This window comes from Macrotis lagotis, chromosome 1 (genome assembly GCF_037893015.1).
Source record: "Macrotis lagotis isolate mMagLag1 chromosome 1, bilby.v1.9.chrom.fasta, whole genome shotgun sequence".
NCBI classification, from domain to species: Eukaryota; Metazoa; Chordata; class Mammalia; order Peramelemorphia; family Peramelidae; genus Macrotis; species Macrotis lagotis.
Genome location: NC_133658.1, coordinates 526,575,595 through 526,598,051, shown reverse-complemented (window position 1 = coordinate 526,598,051; position 22,457 = coordinate 526,575,595). Strand labels below are relative to the sequence as shown.

General features: G+C 35.3%; 1 protein-coding gene and 1 non-coding gene across 9 annotated transcripts in view; one reads left to right on the top strand and one right to left on the bottom strand.

Annotated features, from left to right (window-relative positions):
• Nucleotides 1–22,457, bottom strand: part of DMD (dystrophin) — a 2,282,785-nt gene that overhangs the window by 240,259 nt on the left and 2,020,069 nt on the right. For all 8 annotated transcript variants that reach the window (XM_074220296.1, XM_074220284.1, XM_074220285.1 and 5 more), the window contains one exon: nt 15,873–15,951. In XM_074220296.1, the coding sequence (XP_074076397.1) occupies nt 15,873–15,951 (79 nt within the window). The remainder of the gene's footprint in view (nt 1–15,872; nt 15,952–22,457) is intronic.
• On the top strand, nt 3,173–3,279 carry LOC141510428 (U6 spliceosomal RNA). The gene has a single exon (XR_012474917.1). It is a non-coding gene; the product is annotated as a U6 spliceosomal RNA (small nuclear RNA).

Below are 22,457 nucleotides of genomic sequence, written 5' to 3'. Positions count from 1 at the left end.
GTCTGTTATATATGATCCTGCGGAAGGTACAGTACAGTGGTTTAGAGATGGGCTCTAAAGAGACATTCAAAGCAAATGGCTCATAAAAATATGAGAGTTGGAAGGGATCTCAGTCTTTTCTAGTCCAGCCCAGATAGTATAATAACCAACACACCCAATTAAGGAAGCTATTGTTCTTTAAAGAATAGAACTGGGATGGTTTTGAAGCTGTTCTAAGTAGAACTTTTTGCCCTGGGCAATGTGACTCAGGGAAATGCAAACGGATGACTACCAGCAAATTCTGGAGGGATGCTGCCGAAAGGTTACAAAATAATAGGGAGATTGTGTGATCCTGGGATCAATATGAATAAAGGAATGTGGAGTAGGTAGCTCTTCCCTAGAAGAGCTCAAGGACTTTATTACAGGAGACTAACCCATTAACTTTTTAAATAGTTCCTTCTTTAAATTCAGACCTTATACTTCTGCCACATCATTTCCATATCCCTTTTCTATCAGCTTCCAAAGAACGTCCCGTCCAGGATAAAAAGGCATTTAAGCTGATATCAAAATTATTGCTTTAGCAGTTCTGTCTTCTTGCTCTTTGCACCGAACATGGGAGAATGGGTATCTAGTATTAGTCCTTTGAAAAGAGAGGATTTGGTAGCTCCATTGTAGAGAAAACACTGTCACAGTGGAGGAAATATCTGTGTTATCCCCAGTCACTGAAACTTCTAAGAAAACAAGCTTTCAGTTCTCTTTTATCACTAAGTGACTAAGGAATGAATTCAGCAACCATGTACAGAGACAAAACCTATTCTGTTTTCACCAAACTATCTGTGATAAGCAATGATGTATCTGCCCACTGTAATCATCAGTGAGCATATTCCAGGTTTCACATGGGTAGTGTCTCATACACCAAGTCTCTTGCTACATATCTCTGGGCTACAGTTGCTTCTTTTGGAAAATCAAGGAGTTAGAATGGATGGCCTCTAAAGACCCTTTTTGGTGCCAGATCCTATAAATCCTGTGATTTCCATAAATTGAGGCAATTACCTAAGGACCCCTTTTGTAAGTTTGCTTTAATTTTCTTTTGAAATTCAGATAGAAGATGTTTATCTCTGGATGGATTCAGGAGGAACTCAAACAAGATTCATTGACTCTATTAGGACAAATTATTTGGTTACTCTATTCCTGGCTGGAAGCAGATTTCAGAAGAAACTTAATTTGATAATTATATATATATATATATATATATATATATATACATATGTATATATATATATTCTATATAATCTTGATCAGGCTGAACAGCACCCCCTTTCCTTTATAAATATCCCTTTTCAGAGGCAATAGAGCCAAATTCTTGGACAGAATCCTTTCTGTTTAGAAGCAGTTGGTTGTTATGAACGTCTCCCTATTTATTGCTGTGAAAGATTGGGTATATATGCTTTTGAAGACTGAATGTAAGGTGAGCTTCCCAGTTGTTAGGCAGACTCAAGTAATTCTGCTCTCTCAGGTGGCTCACACTAAGAGTCAAGAAGCCTTGTATTGGTGAGAGTTTATAATTATTATTAAAACATGAGGTTGATAAATGTCAGGAGAATAGTATGGAAGAACAATGGAGTTCTTCGTCTTGATGCCTCATCTGCCTCTACTAATTTTGGGTACCATGTTGTTATAGAATCTATAGATTATCAGAAGGGGGACTAAGTTCCCCAAACTTGTTCAATTCTTATCAATGGATTTAAAGAAGTTCAGATTCTATGTTCAGGTGACAGTTTATTTGATGGAAGATGGCTTTCAGAACACTATGGTCTGTGGGGATATAGGAGGAATAATCATATGAGGAAAAAAGATTACTGTTTTGGGAGGATGATTAAAAGTATGTACCCCTATAAGTCAGCTCAAATATATAATCCAGATATAGGATTTGTGGGGTATGACTTTAGTTCAGTTACTATTCCATCAACCTGGATTATTCCACTGGAAAACCTTATAGTTTTCCAAATCATTTCTCATAATAACACCAAGTAGAGTCATATCCCTGGGGACACTGTTAAGATTTCTACCCTATCAGCAGACATGGACTTTATTAGGTTAGAGAGGACCTAGAAATGTTCTAAACTTGGGTTCACTGATGCCAACATCCTCTTTGTTGATCTACATGGTGATATCTCAAAGAGTCTTTCTCCCTCATAACTTTCATCTCTGACCACCTAGTTGACTCCCTGAGAGGATCTGGACACTGAGCCACTTAGTACTTGCCTTTTGAACAGCTCAGACTACTGTGTGTTTAAGGAGGTGGAAGCAAGATGGCAAAGTAAGAGTTGGCACTTTTGACCAGTTGACCCAACACACCTCCATAAAAACCTAGAAAATGTACCAGATCAAATTATGATGAGAAAGCCAAGAAAAATCACAGTGAGTCATATTTTTTCAGGACATAGCAACTTGGAAGATAGTCTGTGAACACTGTAGTGCAGATAGGCTAGAAGTGCAGCAATGGCAGCATCAGTGAGGAGCATTTCAGAGTCCAGAACAGTAAGCTTTATAAGACTGAGAATCAGAGAAGGAAGTATTGGGTCAGAAACATATTTCAGGGAACTTCTGAGCCAAAACCGTGAAGAGGAAGAAATGTTCATGCCAGCTAGACATTGCCCTCAGAAATCAGTAGAACTCAAGATGAATACATAATCCAAAGTCAAGAAGTAGGTTGGAAGAATGAGGGGAAAAAAGAACCTGACTTTTATAAAGAGTTAATATGGAGAGATGGAAGCTCAAGACACAGCCACAGAAGAAAAGGAGCAGCAGGAGGTAAAAAATGAGAAAAGAATTGAGAGCTATGCAAGAAAATTATATAAAGAGAATTAACAGCTTTAAAAAGGAGATTAAAACATTGTTGAAGAAAATAACACCTTAAAGATTAGAATTGACAAATGAAAGCAAATGATTTCATGAGACACCAAAAAATAATGGTCAAAAAAATGGAAAAATTATGCAATACTTTATAGAAAGACAAATTACTTGGAAAATAGTTTGAGGGAAGCTCATTTAAGATCATTGGGCTACTAGAAAACCAAGAAGAACAGCAGAAAAGAACCTAAACATCATATTTCAAGACATTATAAAGGAATACTGCTCAGATATTTTAGAACCAGAGGGCAAAGAATAATTGTAAGAGTCTTCCAGTCATGTGCTAGCTTCGGCAGCACATATACTAAAATTGGAATGATACAGAGAAGATAAGCATGGCCCCTGCACAAGTATGACATGCAAATTTGTGAAGAGTCTTCCAGTCACTTCCTAAAAAGATTCCATCAAAGTAAAAACTCCCATGAATATTAAAGCCAAAATCCAGAACTTCCTGCTCAAGGAGAAAATACTTCAAGTAACTAAAAAGAAAGAATTCAATGATCATGGAATCACAGTCAGGATCATGCAAGATTTAGCAGTCACCACATAAAAGAAAAAGAGGTTTTAGAATATGATAATATGGAAGGCAAAGGGCCAAGGATAACAGCCAAGAATAATTTCTCCAGTAAAACTGGGGACTACAGCAGAAAAAATATACATAGAAAAAATGGATATTTAATGAAATAGAGGATTTTGAAATATCAACTATTCCTGATGAAAAGACTACACTGAATAGAAAATTTGATATTCAAATACAAGATTCGAGAGAAGCACAAAAAAGGTTATTATGAGTGAAAAATCATAAGGAACCAAACAATATAACACTATTTACAATTTTATATGGAAAGAGGATACAAGTAATCCCTCAGAACAGTGTGGGACAGAAGAGGTATTAGACTATCAAATTGAAGGTCTACAGAGCCATTGTGCTGACCTCATGCTTCTGAAACCTGGACAGTCTACTAGTGCCATGTCAGGAAATTGAATTGCTTCCATTTAAATTGTCTTAGGAAGATTCTGAAGATCACCTGACAGGATAAGATACAGACACTGAGGTATTTTCTTGAACTAAACTGCCTAGAATTCCAACATTACTACAGTGAATACAGTACGATGGACTGGCCATCTTAGACTGCTAGAAGTACACTTCCCACAAAGACTATTGTATGGAGAACTCACACAGGGCAAATGTTCATAAGGGGTCAGAAGAAGTGAAACTGGGACATCCTGGAGGTCTCTCTTAAGAACTCTGTAACTGACTGTGTAACATGGGAGACATTGGCACAGGACTATCCAGCATGGTATGCCCTCATCAATGAGGGTGCTGTGCTCTAGGAGAAGGGCAGAATTGAAGCAGCTCAAAGGAAAGGTGACATATGTAAGTTTAGAGTACCTATCCCAGGTGTTCACATGGATTATTTGTGCCCAACCTGCAGAAGAGCATTCTGAGCTTGTATTGGGCTGATCAGTCACAGTTGGACATACTGTAATTTGTCTCCAACATAGTGATATCATTTTTGGTCTTCCTCGATAACAAAGGACAGGAATCAACTATCATCACCTGGGGTCTTAGAGAAAATCTCATGAGACAGAGGTGTGATTCCATTATATTGATATGATCTCAAAAGAAGAATGGAGGATGGAGAAGAGAAATGTACTAGAAGAGGTGGGAAATGAGAGGAAAAATTGGAAATTAGTTCACATAAATAGGTTACAAAAGGAAGAGTTTGTACTATATAGGAGACTGGGAGAAGGAGTGGAAAAAACGAATCTCATAATCATCTGAACTGGTTCAAGGATGCACATAAATACACAGTTGATTACAGAAATTCATTTTACCCAAAAGGGAGTGGGAGGAAAAAGGGGCTAAAAGAAAGGAAGGGGGCAGCTAGGTGGTGCAATGGATAGAGTACTGGCCCTGGAGTCAGGGGGATCTGAGTTCAAATCCAGTTTCAGACACTTAATAATTACTTAACTCCATTACCTTACCAAAAGAAAAAAGAAAGGGAGGGCAGAGTAAGAGATACAATGGTTAGCAACAAAAAAAAATGTTTTTGAGAATGGGACAGAGTAAAGAAGTGAAGGATAAGTATACAGGAATAGGATGGAAGGAAAATACAGTCATAATAATAATTGTGAATGTGAATTCACATATTGAACAAGATATAAATGAGCTCTGTAAGAAAAACAGAACAAAAACCTTAGGATGAGATAGTCAGACTTATAAATTCCATAAAACATTTAAAGAATTATTATTTTATTTTATTTTTTTACATTTTTGCAAGGCAAATGGGGTTAAGTGGCTTGCCCAAGGCCACACAGCTAGGTAATTATTAAGTGTCTGAGACCGGATTTGAACCCAGGTACTCCTGACTCCAGGGCCGGTGCTCTATCCACTATGCCACCTAGCCACCCCAGGAACAATTATTTCTAACACTACATAAACCAAAAAATTTGTAAAGGTGTCTTTCCACATTCTATGACAGAATTATGGTTTTGATCCCTAAACCAGGGAGAATCAATGTAGAGATTCCCTTATGAATATTGGTATAAAAATTTGAATTTAATTTCATAAAATACTACAAGAAGATTATAGCAAAATAGAATAAAGATCATACAGTATGGCAATGCTAGATTTATCCTAGGAATGCAAGAATGGTTATTAGGAAAACTAAAAGCAAAATTGACTATATGAATAGCAAAACCAGACAAAATCATATGATTATTTCAGTAGAAGCAGACAAATCTTTTGAAAAATTACAATGGAGGAAGCTAGTTGGCATAGTGGATAGAGCACTGGCCCTGGAGTCAGGTGAGTTCAAATCCGGTCTCAGACACATAATAATTACTTGGCTGTGCTCATACCTGTTAAAGGTACTAGAAAACAGAAGTGAAGATATCCTTAATGTGATAAGTATTATCTAAAACCAAGAATAAGCATTATCTGTAATAGTAAAAACCTAGAAGTTTTTCTAATAAGATCAGTAGTGAAGCAAAGATCTCTATTATCACTACTATCCATTGTCTTAGAAATGCTAGTTGTAACAATAAGACAAGAAAAAGTATTTGCCAACAAGCAAAAGGCAGTAAGGAAGCAAAACTATCACATTTTGTAGATGATATGATGGTTTACCTACAGAACCCTAGAGAGTCAACTAAAAAACTAATGGAAACAATTAACTTCAGCAAAGTTGCAGAATATAAAATTAACCTACACAAATCATTAGTATTTCTGCATATTAGCAACAAAATCCAGCTAGAAGATATTGAAAGAGAAATTCCATTTAAAATAGGTCAAGGCATCACAAAATACTTGGGAATCTACCTTCCAAAACAATCCTAGGGATTAGGTATAACTAATTACAAAACACTTCTTATGCAAATAAAGACAGATCTAAGCAACCAGAGAAATATTAATTGCTTATGGGTAAGCTGAGTCAATATAATAAAATGACAACACTATCTTAATTTATTATTTGGTGCCATACCAAAATACTAAAGAATTACCTTATAAAGTTAAAAAAATTCATCTGGAGGAAAAAAAAGGGTTACAAATTTTAAGAAAATCATTGAACAAAAAGGGCAAAGAAAGTGGCTTTGCAATATCAAATATCAAACTATGCTACAAAGCAGGAATCATCAAAATGGTTTGGTAAGTAAGCAATAGCTAGGATGATCAGTGGAATAGACTAAATGAATATACAGAAGCAAATGAGCACATTTACCTATTGTTTGATAAGTCCAAAGACCCCTACTATTGGGAAAAGAACTTAATATTTCCTAAAAGTGATTGGGAAAACTGCAAAGTAGTCTGGCAAAAACTAGGTATTGTCAACAAGATTTCACACTGAATGCAATCATAAGTTCAAAATAAGAAACAATGAAGAAATTACCTGCATATCTTTGGATGGGGAAGATTTTATGATCAAACATGAGATCAAAAGCTTTGATTATATAAAAGTTAAGTTTTGGTACAAACAAAATTAATACAGCTAAAGTGAGAAGAAAAGAAGGAAAATGTGTCAAAAAACCTTTGCAGCAATTGTCTTTGATAACTATTTCATTTCTAAAATATTTAAAGATAAGAGTCATTCCCCAAATGATAAAGGGCTAAAAGATTCAACTAGGCAGTTACAGGAAAAAAAAATCAAAGCTATCAATGACTACTTAAAAAAATTCCAAATCACTAATAATTAGAGAAATACAAATTTAAACAACTCTGAGGTATACCAAACACAAAGATGACTAGGATGACAGAAAATGTCTATGCCCAATGCAGACAGACGGACAAATGTACTTTTGGTGGAGCTGTGAACTAGTCCTGCAATTCTCAAACAGCAGATTACTATAATCGTTTCCTGCTAATGCACCTAGTCTATTCCACTGGTCCACCACTATATTTCTTAGCCAATATCAGACAGTTTTGATGACTGATGCTTTATAATATAATTTTAGATCAGGTAGGACTAAGCCGCCTACTTTTGTACTTTTCTAGTCCTGCTATTCTCAAAAATAATTTGGAGTTATGTCCAAAAGGTATAGTTCTAAACTATGTCTACACTATCATCTCTCCCTCTTGGAGACACCCACTTCTAGGTGGGAGAAACTAAAACTTTTAGCCAAGATTTTAATGATCTCTAAGCTTTTACAAGGATGCCATTGACCACCCTCTCACTTGTGCTAAGCAGAAGGATTAACTTGGCAAACCCTTCTATTTCTGAGGCTTCACCAGAAATATTGCTACTATATTAGTACTACACAGATTAAAGAATGAGAAAAAGGAGTTATACATACAAACATTTGATATCTTTATGTATATCTATAAATATAGATATGTATATTTATAGATATAGATAGATACAAAGTACATAGACACACAGTGTATATATAGAGCAGTTCTTTCTGTTGTGACAAAACATTGGAAGTTGAGAGACTATCCATCAATTGGGGAATGGTTGAATAAGTTACGGTCTATTAATGTGGAATACTAATTGTACTCTAAGAAACAATGAAGAGGTTGGTTTCAGACAAATTGAATCCACTGATGGACCTCTGTTGAGCCCAACTCATCCTATTTTAAGTCCCTGAGAAATAGAAGAAGGGTTTGCTTAGTTAATTCTTCTGTTTATCACAAGAGCAAAAGGCAGAGGATGGTCAATGGCATCCTTGTAAAAGCTTAGAGATCTTTATAGTCTTGGCTAAAAATTTTGCTTTCACTCACCAAGAGGTGAGTGTTTGCATGAGTGAGAGATGATAGCCAAGGGACTCTGGAATAGGAAATGAGAAGCAGAGCAAACAGAGGAAAGATTTTATCTTAGACTCAGAGGCAGATTGCAAGCAAACTGCTTATAAACTTTTTAATGTCTTTAAACTCTTTAGTTCATACAATTATATTTTTGCAGATGCAACATGACAGGCATATCCTTTGAATAATTCTGATTCTGGTGGCCAGCTTCAAGTTCCTGCTTGCTGCCACCGTGGTGTGTTTTCAGCTGACCTCAGGCTCCATTGAGATCTTTTTGATTGGTGATCATCATTTTTAATCTGGTGACATCATGGCAGGATGTTCTGAGTTTGGGACAGTGGTTGTAGTTTTAACTATAACTGCTCTTTTTTCTCTTCTTTGATGAGTATACCTTAGGTAATTTATTTGCTAGCTTGGAATGATGATCTGGGACATTTATTCCTGAGTGTAATATATGGTTTTGGTCCTAATGTGGCAATGACTGAACTGAGATGGTGAATTGCCTTATTTGTTCTTTTTAAGGCTTTGGGCCCTGAGGGGTCTTGTTAGGTTACATATTATTAATGATTTAAATTACATGTGTACCCTTTAGTCATGGGGATTTGGAACAGAAATATGCTGAATGCACTAAGGCTCATTTTTAGGATCAAGAAGAAAGGGTAGCTCTTTGGAGTTGAATTTGTTGATTCTTATACAGGGTACTGCTATTGTCTTGGATATAATCCCTTGGGGCAAGGGCTTGGAGAGCTGCACCTGTATATGCTTGTGGAATATTTATGTATCTTCACTCAGTGTTTGTTTATATTTCATAAAAGGGGCTTAAATTCACTGTTTATCTAACTGACTCAATCTCTCCAGATCTGAATCTTGCATTTAGGGCCAGCCTACACATGACCCAGCATAACATTATTTTCCAGCAAAGATAGCAACTGATTCATAGTCTTCCCCTTTATGTTTAGTTTCTCTCCAATGTCTGTTCTCCCAGGCCAGCAATCTCAATCTGATTCCATTTTCCTGCCTCCATAGCTTTCACCCTGTGATTAGCTATTCTTTGATCCAATATCCAATTGTTTTACCCCAAATGCTTTTTTTCTTTGTTTCTATTAGCATGCTCCTGAATCCTTTTGGAGAAAGTCATACAACCTTGATGAGTGGTTCAACTGCAGATTTGTATTATTGAATGTCACCTGAGTAATCAGTGCTATTTCACTCATTATGACAATTCTTTCATCCTTCACTTTCTTCAGGTATCTAAAACTGTTTCCTAGTCCCCTTGCCCTCTCTCACCAGAAGTACTTGTTTTTTTATCTTAGTGAATAAAACAAAGCTTATCTGCTACAAGCTCCCTATTCCTCCTACTGTGTCTCAGATCACTTCCCCCATTCTCTCCTCCTTAGTTCTTGTGTTTAAGGAAGAAATGTCAGTCCTTGTTCATGACAACATCTTCTTAGTCCTCTTCACCTTTTGAAGGAGCTTGTCCTCTTTCTTGTGCCCCTTCAAGATGTCCACCTCTCTTTCATATCCATAATCTCCCTATTCAATAATTTCTTTTAAATCTGTGATTCTATAATCCTGATGCTGTCAACAAATGTACTCAGGTCTTCCCCTTCCTTAAGAAATTGCCAGACTCAATATTTCTTAACCAATTTTCATTCAGTGGCTGCCCCTCCAAGTCTATAAAGCACTTCCTCTTTACTTTTTGCTTTTCATAATCTCTGGTTTCCCTCAAGTCTCAACTCAGGTGTCACTTCTTAAACAAAGCTTTCTTTGAGTCCCCTCCTCCCAAGTTGTTCATAGTCTTCAACTAATTTTATTTTTACTTTTATATGTACACGTTGCATCTTCTTGATAGAATATAAACTAATAGAGGGCAGAGAATGTTTCATTTTTGACTATTCCCAGTGCCTAACTTGTATTACTAGATGATTAAAAAATATTTATTGAATTAAATCCAAATGAATGATATTATTATTTATTCTATTTAATCTATAGCCCCACCCTCTCATTTGGAATATCTGGATCTGAGCCTGCATAAAATATAACAAATTGGTGATAAATTCTGCTTTAAAGAATGCTAGAAATTATCAAATTTCATGAGATGTTGGTAGAAAAAAAGCTTGTTCTATGTTCTGTAAAGATTTTTACTTTGCTCAGATTTATTCATTCAATAACCATTTACTGAATGCCAATTACATGAAAAGTACTGGATGTTGGGAAGGTTAAAGAAGAAGTTGATGTCTCAATGGGCACTCAGATTTGAGTTCTTTTAGAGGATGGATGGGTTTCAAGACCTGTATCAACTACAAAGGAGGTATGAGGAGAAATTCTAGATTCAGAGTGCAACATGAAACATGATGTTTCACTTCCAGACAGAGAGACTATGAGCATAAATTGAACCTTTTTTTGTCTGTTTTTTTTAAACATGGCTAAGCAGGGATTTGTTTTGCTTGATTCTACATGTATATGATGGTTTTGTTTTCCTTGTCTTCTCAGTGAGTAGGGGAATTGGGAGGAATAAAATTCAGAACTGAAAATAAAATAAAACAATAAAAAAAAATCAAGAAACAGATTAGTGCTGGATCTATACAAGTGACAAAGTGATGGAGTCTAGCTGTAATTTAGACCACATCGAATGGATTTGTGTGGAGAAGGCCACAGGGTGACTTTTGTACTTTATTTGGCCAATAGGGTGCTATTGAAGGGTTTTGAGCAGAGAAGAGATATGAACAAATCAGTGTTAATGGAAGAAACCTGAAAATATTCAGAACATGGCAGAGCAGAAGGAAAATAGAGGTTCAGAGACCAGGCTGTTATTGCAATCCAGGTAGACACTATACAAATTTGAAACTAATTGTCTATGGAAGGAGTTGACAGAGGAAGAAAAACTAAAAAAAAAACAACCCCAAACAAACAGGGTTTTTGTGTATAGATAACAGGGAGATGGTGATGTCATTGTCAGAAATAGTTAAGTCAGAATAAGGATTTGATTAAGGGGATATATATATATATATATATATATATATATATATATATATATATATATATAACAAGTTCTTTTTCGGAAATGTTGAGCTAGAATATAGCTAGGACCAACCCCCACACCCCATTTATTAAGCATATGCAGAACACTATACTAGATATATTGGCTATGCAAATGTTGCAATCCCACAAAAAAGGACACATAAGTAACAATGTATTATAGTGTCTAATGTTGCATGGGACAAATAGGGACTTTGAAGAGCCATTTCAGTGGCTAGTAATGACATTATTAGAAGTAAGATATATGAGGGAAAGGTTCTGAGAGGTATATAGAGGATAAAGAAGAAGAACCACCAAGTATTTTGTGCTTATACAACTGTCTGGAAATCAGGTGATCAGTCAATCTACAAGTATTTATTAATCCTTTATTATATGCCATGCATTTTGCTACGTGCTAGAAGGCAAAAAAAAGTCTCCCCATCTTCAAAGAACTTACATTTTATTAAAAGAAATGATATGTTTAAAAAATTATAAGGTTTTCATTTTGTGGGGAGACTACTAATATCTGGGGAGGGGATCAGGAAACATTTCATGTTGAAGAGGCAATCTTGAAAGTAATTTATTTTATATACTTTATTATATACTTCTAAATAGCAAGAGGTATGTAATGGAGATTCACAGTTTGTGTTCTATGTATGTGGAAATACATCTTTTAATGTTTAAACTTAGAAAAAATAAAAAAACTAAAAGAAGATGGAATTTTATCACAGTTTTGAAGGAAAATAAGGGATATAAGAAGCAAAGTGAAGAGGGAGCAAATTCTAAGATACTAAGCATAGCCAGGATAAAGGTATAGAAATGGGAGATGATTGTGCATAAGAAATAGCACATAGGGAGTGAGGGAGAGGGGGAGGGAGGGAGGGAGGGAGGGAGAGGGAGAGAGAGAGAGAGAGAGAGAGAGAGAGAGAGAGAGAGAGAGAGAGAGAGAGAAACAGAGGAAAAAGGAAGTAAAAGAATGAAGAAAAGGAAAAAAGAAGAAAAAAGATGAAGAAAAAAAGAAAAAGAAAAAGAAAAAAGAAAGGAGGAGGAGGAGGCTGGAAATATGTTGGGGCAAAATTGCTAAAGGCTTTAAAAATAAAAGAAAAATCCTTACATTTGATCTTAAGAGTAATAAGATAGCAATTGGACTTTACTGAATAGGTGAGTTACATGGTCCAAATTAAACCTTAGGAAAACCACTTTGGCAGTTGTGTACAGGTTGGATTAGGTTGGGAATAGACTTGATTCAGGGAAATCCATTAGAAGACTGTTGCAAATGTCCAGGTGAGATGTGATGAGAACCTGGACTTGGGTGGGATGCTGTGAGAGTAAGAGAGAAATTACTGGATCCAAGAGATGTTCTGGTGGTAGAACTGAAAGGATTTAGAATGATTTAATATCTATCTATCTATCTATCTATCTATCTATCTATCTATCTATCTATCTATCTATCTATCTATCGCCCTTGACAGAAAGAGGAGAGTTTGGAAGAAGGGTGAATTTTAAGGGGAATGATTTCTTTATTTTTGGACATGCTAATTTAAGATGAATATGGGATATCTAATTTGTAATATCCAATAGATAATCCAATAGGGGACTGAAATTCAAAAATGAACCTAGGGCTAGATATTTGGAATTCACTTGCATAGACATAATAATTAGATCCATGGGAACTGATGCAGTCACTGAATGGGAGAGTTTTGCAAGAGATCTCAGGTCAGAGCCTTTAGAGAGAACATAGTTATGGATGATGAACTAGTTACAAAAAGCTGAAGAATGGTCTTGAAGGAAGTAGAATCAAGAAAGAAGATATAAGGAAAACTTAGAAAGAGAAAGTAATACAGAAGGAAGAAGTGATCAGAAGTGTAAAATCCTCCAGAGAGATCAAGAAGAATGAAGACTAAGAAAAGGCTAACATATTCTTTGTAATTTTGGAGAAAGCAGTTTTTGTTGAATGATGAATGACCTTGGAAATCATATTGCAAAGAGTTGAAGACTCAAAGGAGAGAAAGTAGAGGCAATACATGTAGACAGTCTCTATCCCACCTCCCCCAATCTTCCAAGAGTTTGACTAAAAAGGGAGTAGAAATAAAGGAATTGAGAAGTTGTTAAGATCTAGGATTTTTTTTAAGCATGGGGGAGACTTGAGTGTTTTAAAATTCAATGGAGAAGGGGGCGGCTAGGTGGTGCAGTGGATAGAACACCGGACCTGGAGTCAGAAGTACCTGAGTTCAAATCTAGATTTAGAAACTTAATAAATTACCTAGCTGTGTGGCCTTGGGCAAACCACTTAACCCCATTGCCTAGCAAAAACCTAAAAAAAAAAAATTCAATGGAGAAGTCAAGAGGTCATAGGATCATATGTTTGTGTAGAAGGGTTGGTTTTGGAGAGAGAAGATATGAAGAGGAGAAGATGTAAGAGGAAAAAAAAGTTTCAAATAAACTAGAAATGAAAATCAGGTATGAAGATCCAAAGTATTCAAAACTAAAGAAAAAATAATTTCTTTAAGAGGATCAGATCTGTAATTCTCTCAAACTATATCACAATGACTATTATTTTATTTCTTTGAATCACATCAATCATATATATAGTCATTGGTATTAGAAGGCTAAAAATGCTTACAGAGAAATTTCAGTGAAATTATGATATCTAAGATATGAGCAGATTTGACTTTCAGATAATAAATCCATGTGAGTCTTTGGAGTTTAAGAAGTCGTGTAATACTGATCAATTCTTTTTTTTTGGGGGGGGGGGCTTCTTTCAAGTCAATGGGGTTAAGTGACTTGCCCAAGTTCACACAGCTAGTTAATTTGAACTCAGGGCCTCCTGACTCCAGGGCCAGTGTGCTATCTATTGTGCCACTTAGCTGCCTGAACATTGATCAATTATTTAAAACTTTCCTTGTAGGTATTTTGTGTATTTTTCCTAGTGTGTTGACTCTTGTTGAAGTAGTTATATTTTATCTCCTTTTGGGAATCTAGTGTACCATGACTATACTTATTATTTCCCCATTGGCTGGGAGTAAAGTGAGTGTGTGTGTAGGACTGATCTGGTTTAGGGCTGAGTCTGAAAGTTGATTGGGCCCTATGCTGGCACCACTGCCAGGGGTAGAAGTGTCTTTGGAATAGACTAGGCTCATTTCTATTATAATAACTTCCTGAAGCCTTGTCCTATCTAACAAGGTGGATATATGGGAGCTCCAGAAATCCTGGAGTTTTGATCATAGAATAGAGGTCAAATTCTACTGAAACTAATAGCTTCTCAAGGAAAATTTCCAAAGAAATCTTCAAGTTCTGAGAAATGATTTATTTCAAGTAATGCTTGAACAATACTTAATAAATGTCAGTAATATAAATGTTAAGTATAGTCTCTTGGAGTGGATCATGATGGCATTTACCTGTAATTTGATCCAAATTCCACAAAATCACTCAGAGAATCAATTATTTTCCTGTTTTCTTGACTATTTCATGTGCAAATGACTATTCATAGTTGGACACCATCATAATACTTTATTGGTAGGTCATAAGTAATTAAAGGATATTGAACAATTTTGTATTTAACCTATAACCTAGGTCAATACAGCAAAGAACTCTGAGAAGACTCTCATGGATATTGATGACAATCAGTCCATAATCTTATAGAAGAATTTTAAAATAGTTACCTCAGGCTGGGAGATTAAATGGTTGAACCTTGTCACAGAGCTAATAAGAATGAGAGGGAAAACTTAAATTCCAGCCTTTTTGACTCTATTTCTAACACTCCACTATGTTTCACTGCCTCTTGAAATAAAACTTCTAAATTATAAAAAAATATAAAATTATAAAATTATAAAAAAAAGACAGTTCTGAATCCCCAGAAGCTAAAAACCAAAATCCAATTAGAAACATATGTTTGCCAAATATCTTTTAGGATGATTCCCTTTGGGGGCAGGGGATAGAGCACTGGCCCTGGAGTCAGGACAACCTGAGTTCAAATCCAACCTCAGACTTTTATTACCTAGCTATGTGACCTTGGGCAAATCACTTAACCCCATTGCCTTGCCAAAAAAAAAAAACCCAAATTAAAAAAGATTCCTTTGCATGGAATGATTCATCTTAAGCTTATGATAGGAGGGCAATGGAAGAAGAAAAAGAAAATGCTAAAAATTATAAATGAGTATGATAATGGGAGAAGAACGAAGTTAGAGAAGGGTAAAAGTGCAAGTTCTGATAAAAGTGTAATGCAGGGAGTGCTAGAGCCACTTGCACATAGAGATTTGTAGATTTTGTATATCCATACACCTACACACATACATGTAAGCAAACACATATACACATGTGTTAATCTACATACATATGTGCATTTATGCATATATATAAACACATACTTTCATACATATATATTTTTTCACCCTCTCCTTAGTATGCAGTAAATTAAATCCTTTATAGTAAATCCGTGGAGTGAATCACTTGAAGCAGGAATAAGAATTTGTAAAAAAAAATGAGTAGACAAAACACTTGAGATTAAATTAAAAGAGGCAATTATACATCAGCAACAGAATGAAGTTGACCTAATTGGTCTTCCTTTTCTAATGTTCTGAGCTTCTCCACCAAGTTATATTTCAGTATGATTTGTTGCTCCACTGTGGTTGGCACAGATGACTGTAACACAGCTCTTAATTCTTATCTCCTAAGATGCAATGAACAGGTTAAGTAATGAAAACTAAAAATGACTTACTGGAAAGGAAGTGCTGGGATGTGGGGCCAAAGTCCCTGTGGGCTTCATGCAACTGCCTGATGCGCTCATCAATGGCCACCTGGGAGGAAGAGGAGAAAAATGACGATTCTCTCATCATGTATAATGAGGAGCAATTAAAATAACTTTGTCCTTTTTGTGAGATCTTTTGGGTCTGGAAGGCTGAGAGTACTACAGCAACCATTTATAACCCCAGAGTTTTAATATCCACTTACTGCACATGGCCTTGGAGACTCATTTTTATCAAACTAACTCCAAAACAAAAAAAAAACAAAACGATTTTCCTCTCTCACTAAGGTTTAAATGGGTAGTTTATACTCTCACATCTTTAGTTTTCCACAGATGAACTACTATACAAATTAACATCATTAGGAAAAAAGAAACCACACAAAACCTTACAAATTCCAAATCTTTCACAAAAGTGAGGTGAGTGATAGTGATAAGTTGTTGTTTTCCCCTTCTTATTACCATAATGCAGTATAGGAAAAGAGAACTCGAGGAATTTAATATTTTTTGTCCTTTACCTTCAATTAGCTAACTTTCTTTTATTTCTTTTTTGTTTGTTTGTTTTTTTTCAAGGTAATGGGGTTAAGTGACTTGCCTAAGGTCGCTAGATAATTATTAAGTGTCTGAGACTGGATTTGAACTCAGGAACCCCTGACTCCAGAGTCAGTGCTCTATTCACTGTACCACTTAGCTGCCCCTGCTAACTTCCTTTAATTATTTCCTAAAGTTTGTATGCTGCTGTTATTGCATAATATTATTGATGAAGTAGAACCAAGCTCTAAATTGTAATGGGAGACTCTCAGATTTGCTCATTTCAAGTTGCAATGGGGGTTGGGGGGTGATGGATCAGGGATAGCTGGGAGATCTAACCTTGGCTACTATAGCATATCAATGATCTTATTTTTTCTAAAGTAAGTAGGTATATAAAATACATAAAGTATTTACTACATATAGTAGTGATAAGGCAAACTTATTAAATTTCATCTCGAAAAAGTACAACTGGAGCAAGTTTCAAGGAAAATTAATATGCTCTTTCAATGTTCCTTAGTAAATCTAGCATCTTTAGCTATTTAATCTTCAAAAACCTATAAGCTAGTACTACTGGACTGCTCTAAATGGTAAAAACCTGATTTTACCTATGCTGTGACCCTGAGCTATTCAGGTCTCAGATTCTTGACTCCAGAATTAGCTAAGGTGGTTAAAGAATAAATATCCTATCACTGAGTAACACAGTATAGATACTAGTAAGACTAGCAGTCACTATTACTCCATTCTATACACAATTTTTTAAAGAACTTTAAATGAGAAGAAAGCAAATTTATAATTCTCTTAGCCCAAATTACTTTGGAAAATACTTGAGGGTGGGATTTTAAAATGTGCATTATTAGAAAATGGAATATTAAGAGATAATAATGGCTTAAAATAGCTAAGATATTAAACTCAAGATATTTTTATGGATAAGGTAGAATAGAAATCAAAAAAAGTACAAAAAATTAAATAAATTAATAGACTTCAAAATTAAAAAAAAAACCCTAAAAGCATATAAGATTCACATGGCCTGTTGCCAGCTATTAAAAAAATACTTTATTTAGTAGGTAACTTTATAATCCAAAAGTATTTGAGGAGTTAAAACCATAGTTTCCCAGTTGAGAACTTTGCTGACTGATTTTTATCCACCTTGAAGAGTATTGTTCTAGGACAAAGAGAATTTCATATCCATCACAATTTTCCTGATAAAGTTGCACCCTTTTTGTTATTCATTAAATAATGAATACTTATGTTATAGAGGTAGTAAGGCTTAATATGCAGAGTGCTAGGTTTGAAATCAGAGAGGCTAGGGATCCAATCACCTTCCTGGCCCTAAATGGCTCTGTGACTATTAGGTCACTCAGTCTCTGTGAGTACTGGGATTTATCCTTGGGATTTATCAATTAAGTCATACACAGAAGAGACAATTCCTACCTCAGAAATTGTCCATTGATGACAAATCACAGATCTTTGGTGTATTTCTGTACCCATTAATGTGCTAAGGGGCTTAAGAAATGCATGATGAAGCTCGTGGTCCTATTGAAGCTTATAGTCCTTATCTGCAGAAAAGGGCAGATAAGAGCACTGGGACTGGCATCAGGAAGACCTGAATTCAAATCCAGCCTCAGATATTTACTAGCTGTGTGGTCCTGTGTCACTTAACCTCTATTTGTTTAAGTTTCCCTCACTGAAAAATGAAGATAATAACAGCCCCTTCAAAGTTGAAGGGTTGTTGTAAGGATCAAATGAGATAATATATAAAGCACTTAGCACAATGACCAGCATGCAATGGGTGATACATAATGCTTATTCCTTTTCTCCTCCCTCCCCCCCCCCCCATTCCCAATTGTAACTCCTAGGAGTTGGAACTATCACTTTTTAATCCTTACTATGCCCAGTACTTTTTACATAGTAGATGGTCAGACCAGAGGCTACTTATTTATTAATTTATCAATTTTTAATTATCAATTTGATTTATTATTCTAAAAATAACCCTCTTACTTATTAAGAGATTACTATAAGTTAGGTACTAAGCTAAGCTAAGAGCTGAGAATACAAAGAAAAGCATGTATGCAGGATAAAAAAGGTCTTAATATTAAGGGGAGTAGAAAAGGCTTGTAGGATTTTAGAATCTTCTAGAAGGTAGGATTTTAGCAGGAAGTTAGGGAAATCAGGAGATAGAGATGAGAAAGGAGAGTATTTCAAACATGGTGGATCAAGACAATGGTCAGTTAATGGAGGAACAGTACTTTGTAAGCCTATTGTATCAAACTAAACTGAAATGAATAACTGGTTTTCTAGGAGGATAGTGGCACTATTGGTAGAACAGGAAAGTTGAGAAGGGATAAAGAAAGAGTGAAAATGAAAAGTTCAGTATTGTATACTTTGAGTTTACAAGAATATGTAGCGTACAACTGTATGCAGATGTCTTGCAGGGAGCTAAAGATGAAAATGAGTGAGAGGCACAGATTTGTCACCAAAGAAGTAATATTGTGATTTAAGTCATGAATAAGAAACAGAGAACTAAGAGAAAGAATACCTAGGGGCCAAGAATTGAGATTCTAGACTTGTTTGCTATAAACGAATGAATGAGAATCATTTATTAAGCCCTTATTTTCTTCAAGGACTGACTCTATTATACATACATACATACAAATTAAAAAAAAACAACATACTCCTCTTCTTTCAAGGAATTTAACATTTTAATAGAGATGGGGACTGTTCTTTTCTCTGACACTGCTACCACCCTACTATGGCCCTATTAAAAACCCTTCTTCCCTATTGGACCTCGGCAATGACCCAGCCACAAACCTTTCGTCATTCCAGTTCATCTTCCATTTAACTGTTAAACAGTAATTTCTTCAGCATAAGCCTATGTCACCCCTCCTCCTTCCAACAAATTTCAGTAGCTCCCTATTATCTCCAGGATCAAGACTTTTAAGTCTCAATATAACCTGGTCCCTTCCTCCCTTTTTGGTCTCCTTACATCTTTCTCCCCTCCATGCATTTTATCATCTGTGATACTGGTTTCCTTGCTCCTAATTTTAGTGCCTTCCTTTTTCCTTATTTATTTCCTATTTATCTTGTATATAGCTTTCCTGTACATAATTGTTTGCTTGCAGTCTTCCTTACTAGATTGTAAGTTCTTTGAGGGCAAGGACTATCTTTTATTTCTTTTTATATGCTCAGTCCTTAGTTGAGTACATGGTAGATGCTTAATAGATGCTTATTGATTGACGGTTCCTCTCATAGAATTCCATCTTCAAACTTCAAGAATTTTCACTCGTTGTTGGCCATGTTTAGAATTCTTCCCCTCCTCATCTCTATCTCTTCCTCCCCCTCTAAAGTCTTACTTCCTGCAAAGAAGCTTTTCTGAGTCTTCTTTAATCTTAGAACCCTTCCCCTTAGTGATTATTTTCAAGTTATTTTGTCTATATTTTGTTTATATATATATATATAGTTATAGTTATCTCTTTTACATAACAACTTTCTCTGTAGTGATTTCAATATATTTTTGGTTGGCATAAGAAACTAAATGGGAATTTTTGGGAGTTTTGTAGAAGCCTCAGATATTTCTGAGTCTATGACCAAATGCTTAACCCAAATTTTACAATAAGGTATTGTGAGTGTTGTGTGTGTGTGTGTGTGTGTGTGTGTGTTTGTGGGTGTGTGTGTGTATGTTGGATGGGTGGCACACCCTTAAGTCTCCATATGGAAGGGATACCTGCAGTTGTTTGTATATTGTATTCCCCCATTTAACTGTGAGTTCACTGAGAACAAGGATTTTTTTTTTTTTTGCCTTTCTTTGTACTCTCAGTATAGTTCTGCATAGGAGGCGCTTAATGAATATTAGTTGATTGGTTGAAAGTAATGAAGATCAATCAGCAGGTGGTGACAAACCAGCTATCAAGAAGATGACCAGGGCTATGTGCCTGTCTGAAAAACTGGATAAGGGACACCAGATTGGTTACCATTCTAAGCATCTAAAAGGGCTCAAATCTTCCTCGTTAAGAGGTATAAGTAGGAAATAAAATCAGGAGTGGTCAGAGACTTGAGGAAAACCAGTTTGCTTTGAGTATAAGGTTTTCTTTATGATGCTGAAAAGGTATAAAGAATCATTATTTTGTTTTTACTATAAGCATTTTTTTCCATGAATATTATCTAATCTCTAACTCCTATATTAAAAAAACACATCAAGAAACTGATGTTCTTCATTACATATAGAATTGCTATGTGTACCTTTGAGTATTCTTGATAGTTTGCTATAATTCTTTAGTAAATCATAGTCAGAGAATGTCAGGGTTAAAAGTCTTCTAAAGGTTAGCTAGCAACCTTTATCTGAATAGTAATTATTTTTATGACACCCCTGACAAGGGGATCTTCAACCTTGATCTAATCATGGAGAACTTATTATCTCCCTTGACAGTTTGTTTGGATTCCAGATAACTTTCCTAATTAAGAATTTTTTTCCTTATTTTGAATTTGCCTTTCTGCAAGCTCTATTTGTTACTCCTGTATTCTGTGACCAAATTTTAAAAAAGGGGGTTCCTCTTTTACATGGAAGTCCTTCTAACACTAGCTAATATATTTCTTCTAAATCTTTCTTTCTCTAAACTCCATATTCCCTGTCCCTTCGACTGATCCTCATGTAACATGATCTCTAGTCCTCTCAGCATTTAGGTCACCCTCTTTGTGTGCCTTCCAGTTTGTCAATGTCCTTTAAAAATATGGTACCAAGAACTGAACAGTATATTCTGATGTAGTCTGATGACTGTGGAAAATAACAGTACAATCATCTTCTTTGTTTTGAACAGTATGCCTCTATCAATTCAGCTAAGGATTACATTTTTTTTTGGCTGCCTTGTTACAGTGTTGATTCAAGTTGAACATGTGTACAATGCAATACCTCCATCCCCTATATCTTTTTCATATAAACTGTCATCCAGGCACATGTCCATCATATACTTGGGCAATTTATTTCTTTTTTTTGAATCCAAATGTAGGTTGTAGCATGTTTCCTTATCCAATTTCATCTTATAATATTCAACCCATCATTTTAACTTGTCAAGATCTTTTTGGATGTTGATTCTTTCAGCCGGAGCATTAAGAATCCCTTCCATCCTTATGTCATTTGACAATCTGATGTATCTACTTATATTTTCTTCCAAGTCATTGATAAAAATGTGGAATAGCATAGGACTATAGACTGATCCTTATGCACTTTAGTGGAGAACTTCCACCATGGTAATAGCATGATGGATGTGAAAGCCTTCTTTAGAAATAGAAATATTTATTTATATCTATTACTTTGTAAAACAATAGTCAGCCTAGAAACTTTCTTTTATGTTCCTGTCCTAATTGCTAAACTATAAAAAGTAAGTGCATTGTAAACTGATACATTATTTCCTGATTTTTTTCATTTATGATTAGTAGGTTGCTATTTACATAGGCCCTTTCCTTCCTATTTCTCTGTCATACATGTTTGGACATCTGATGGCTCAAGAGAAAAATATAGGTTTAAAAAGTATTACCTCTGTCAATATCAAATGTTTTCTGTTGGGGGGAGTGGGGAGAGAATGGAGGGAGGGAGAAAAATGTATAACTCAACCTTGAAAAAAAATGATTGGCAAAAACACCATTGCATATAGTTGGAAAAACAAATAAAATGTTAAAAAAATTACCTCTGTGCCTTTAATTAAGTTAAGCAAAAAGATAAATAAAGCTACCAAATTTAAAAAATGACAGCTCATTTTAATTAAGAACATACAACCTTTAGAAGATTTCTTGCTCCACCCCAGCCACCATTCTTATATATCAAAATATGACTAGAAAGATTTAAACATGATTTTTTAAAAATATAATTTTTTTTCTTTTTCAGTGTTTTTCTACCCCTATTTCTTGAAAGGATGAATTAAATTTATGCCTCACTGTCTCAAACAAGTGATACTAGATAATAGAAGAAAAGTTGGGTTTTGTGGATTCTAGAAGGGATTTCAAGTAAATATGTGTGGGTACTTGTTACTTAACCTTCAA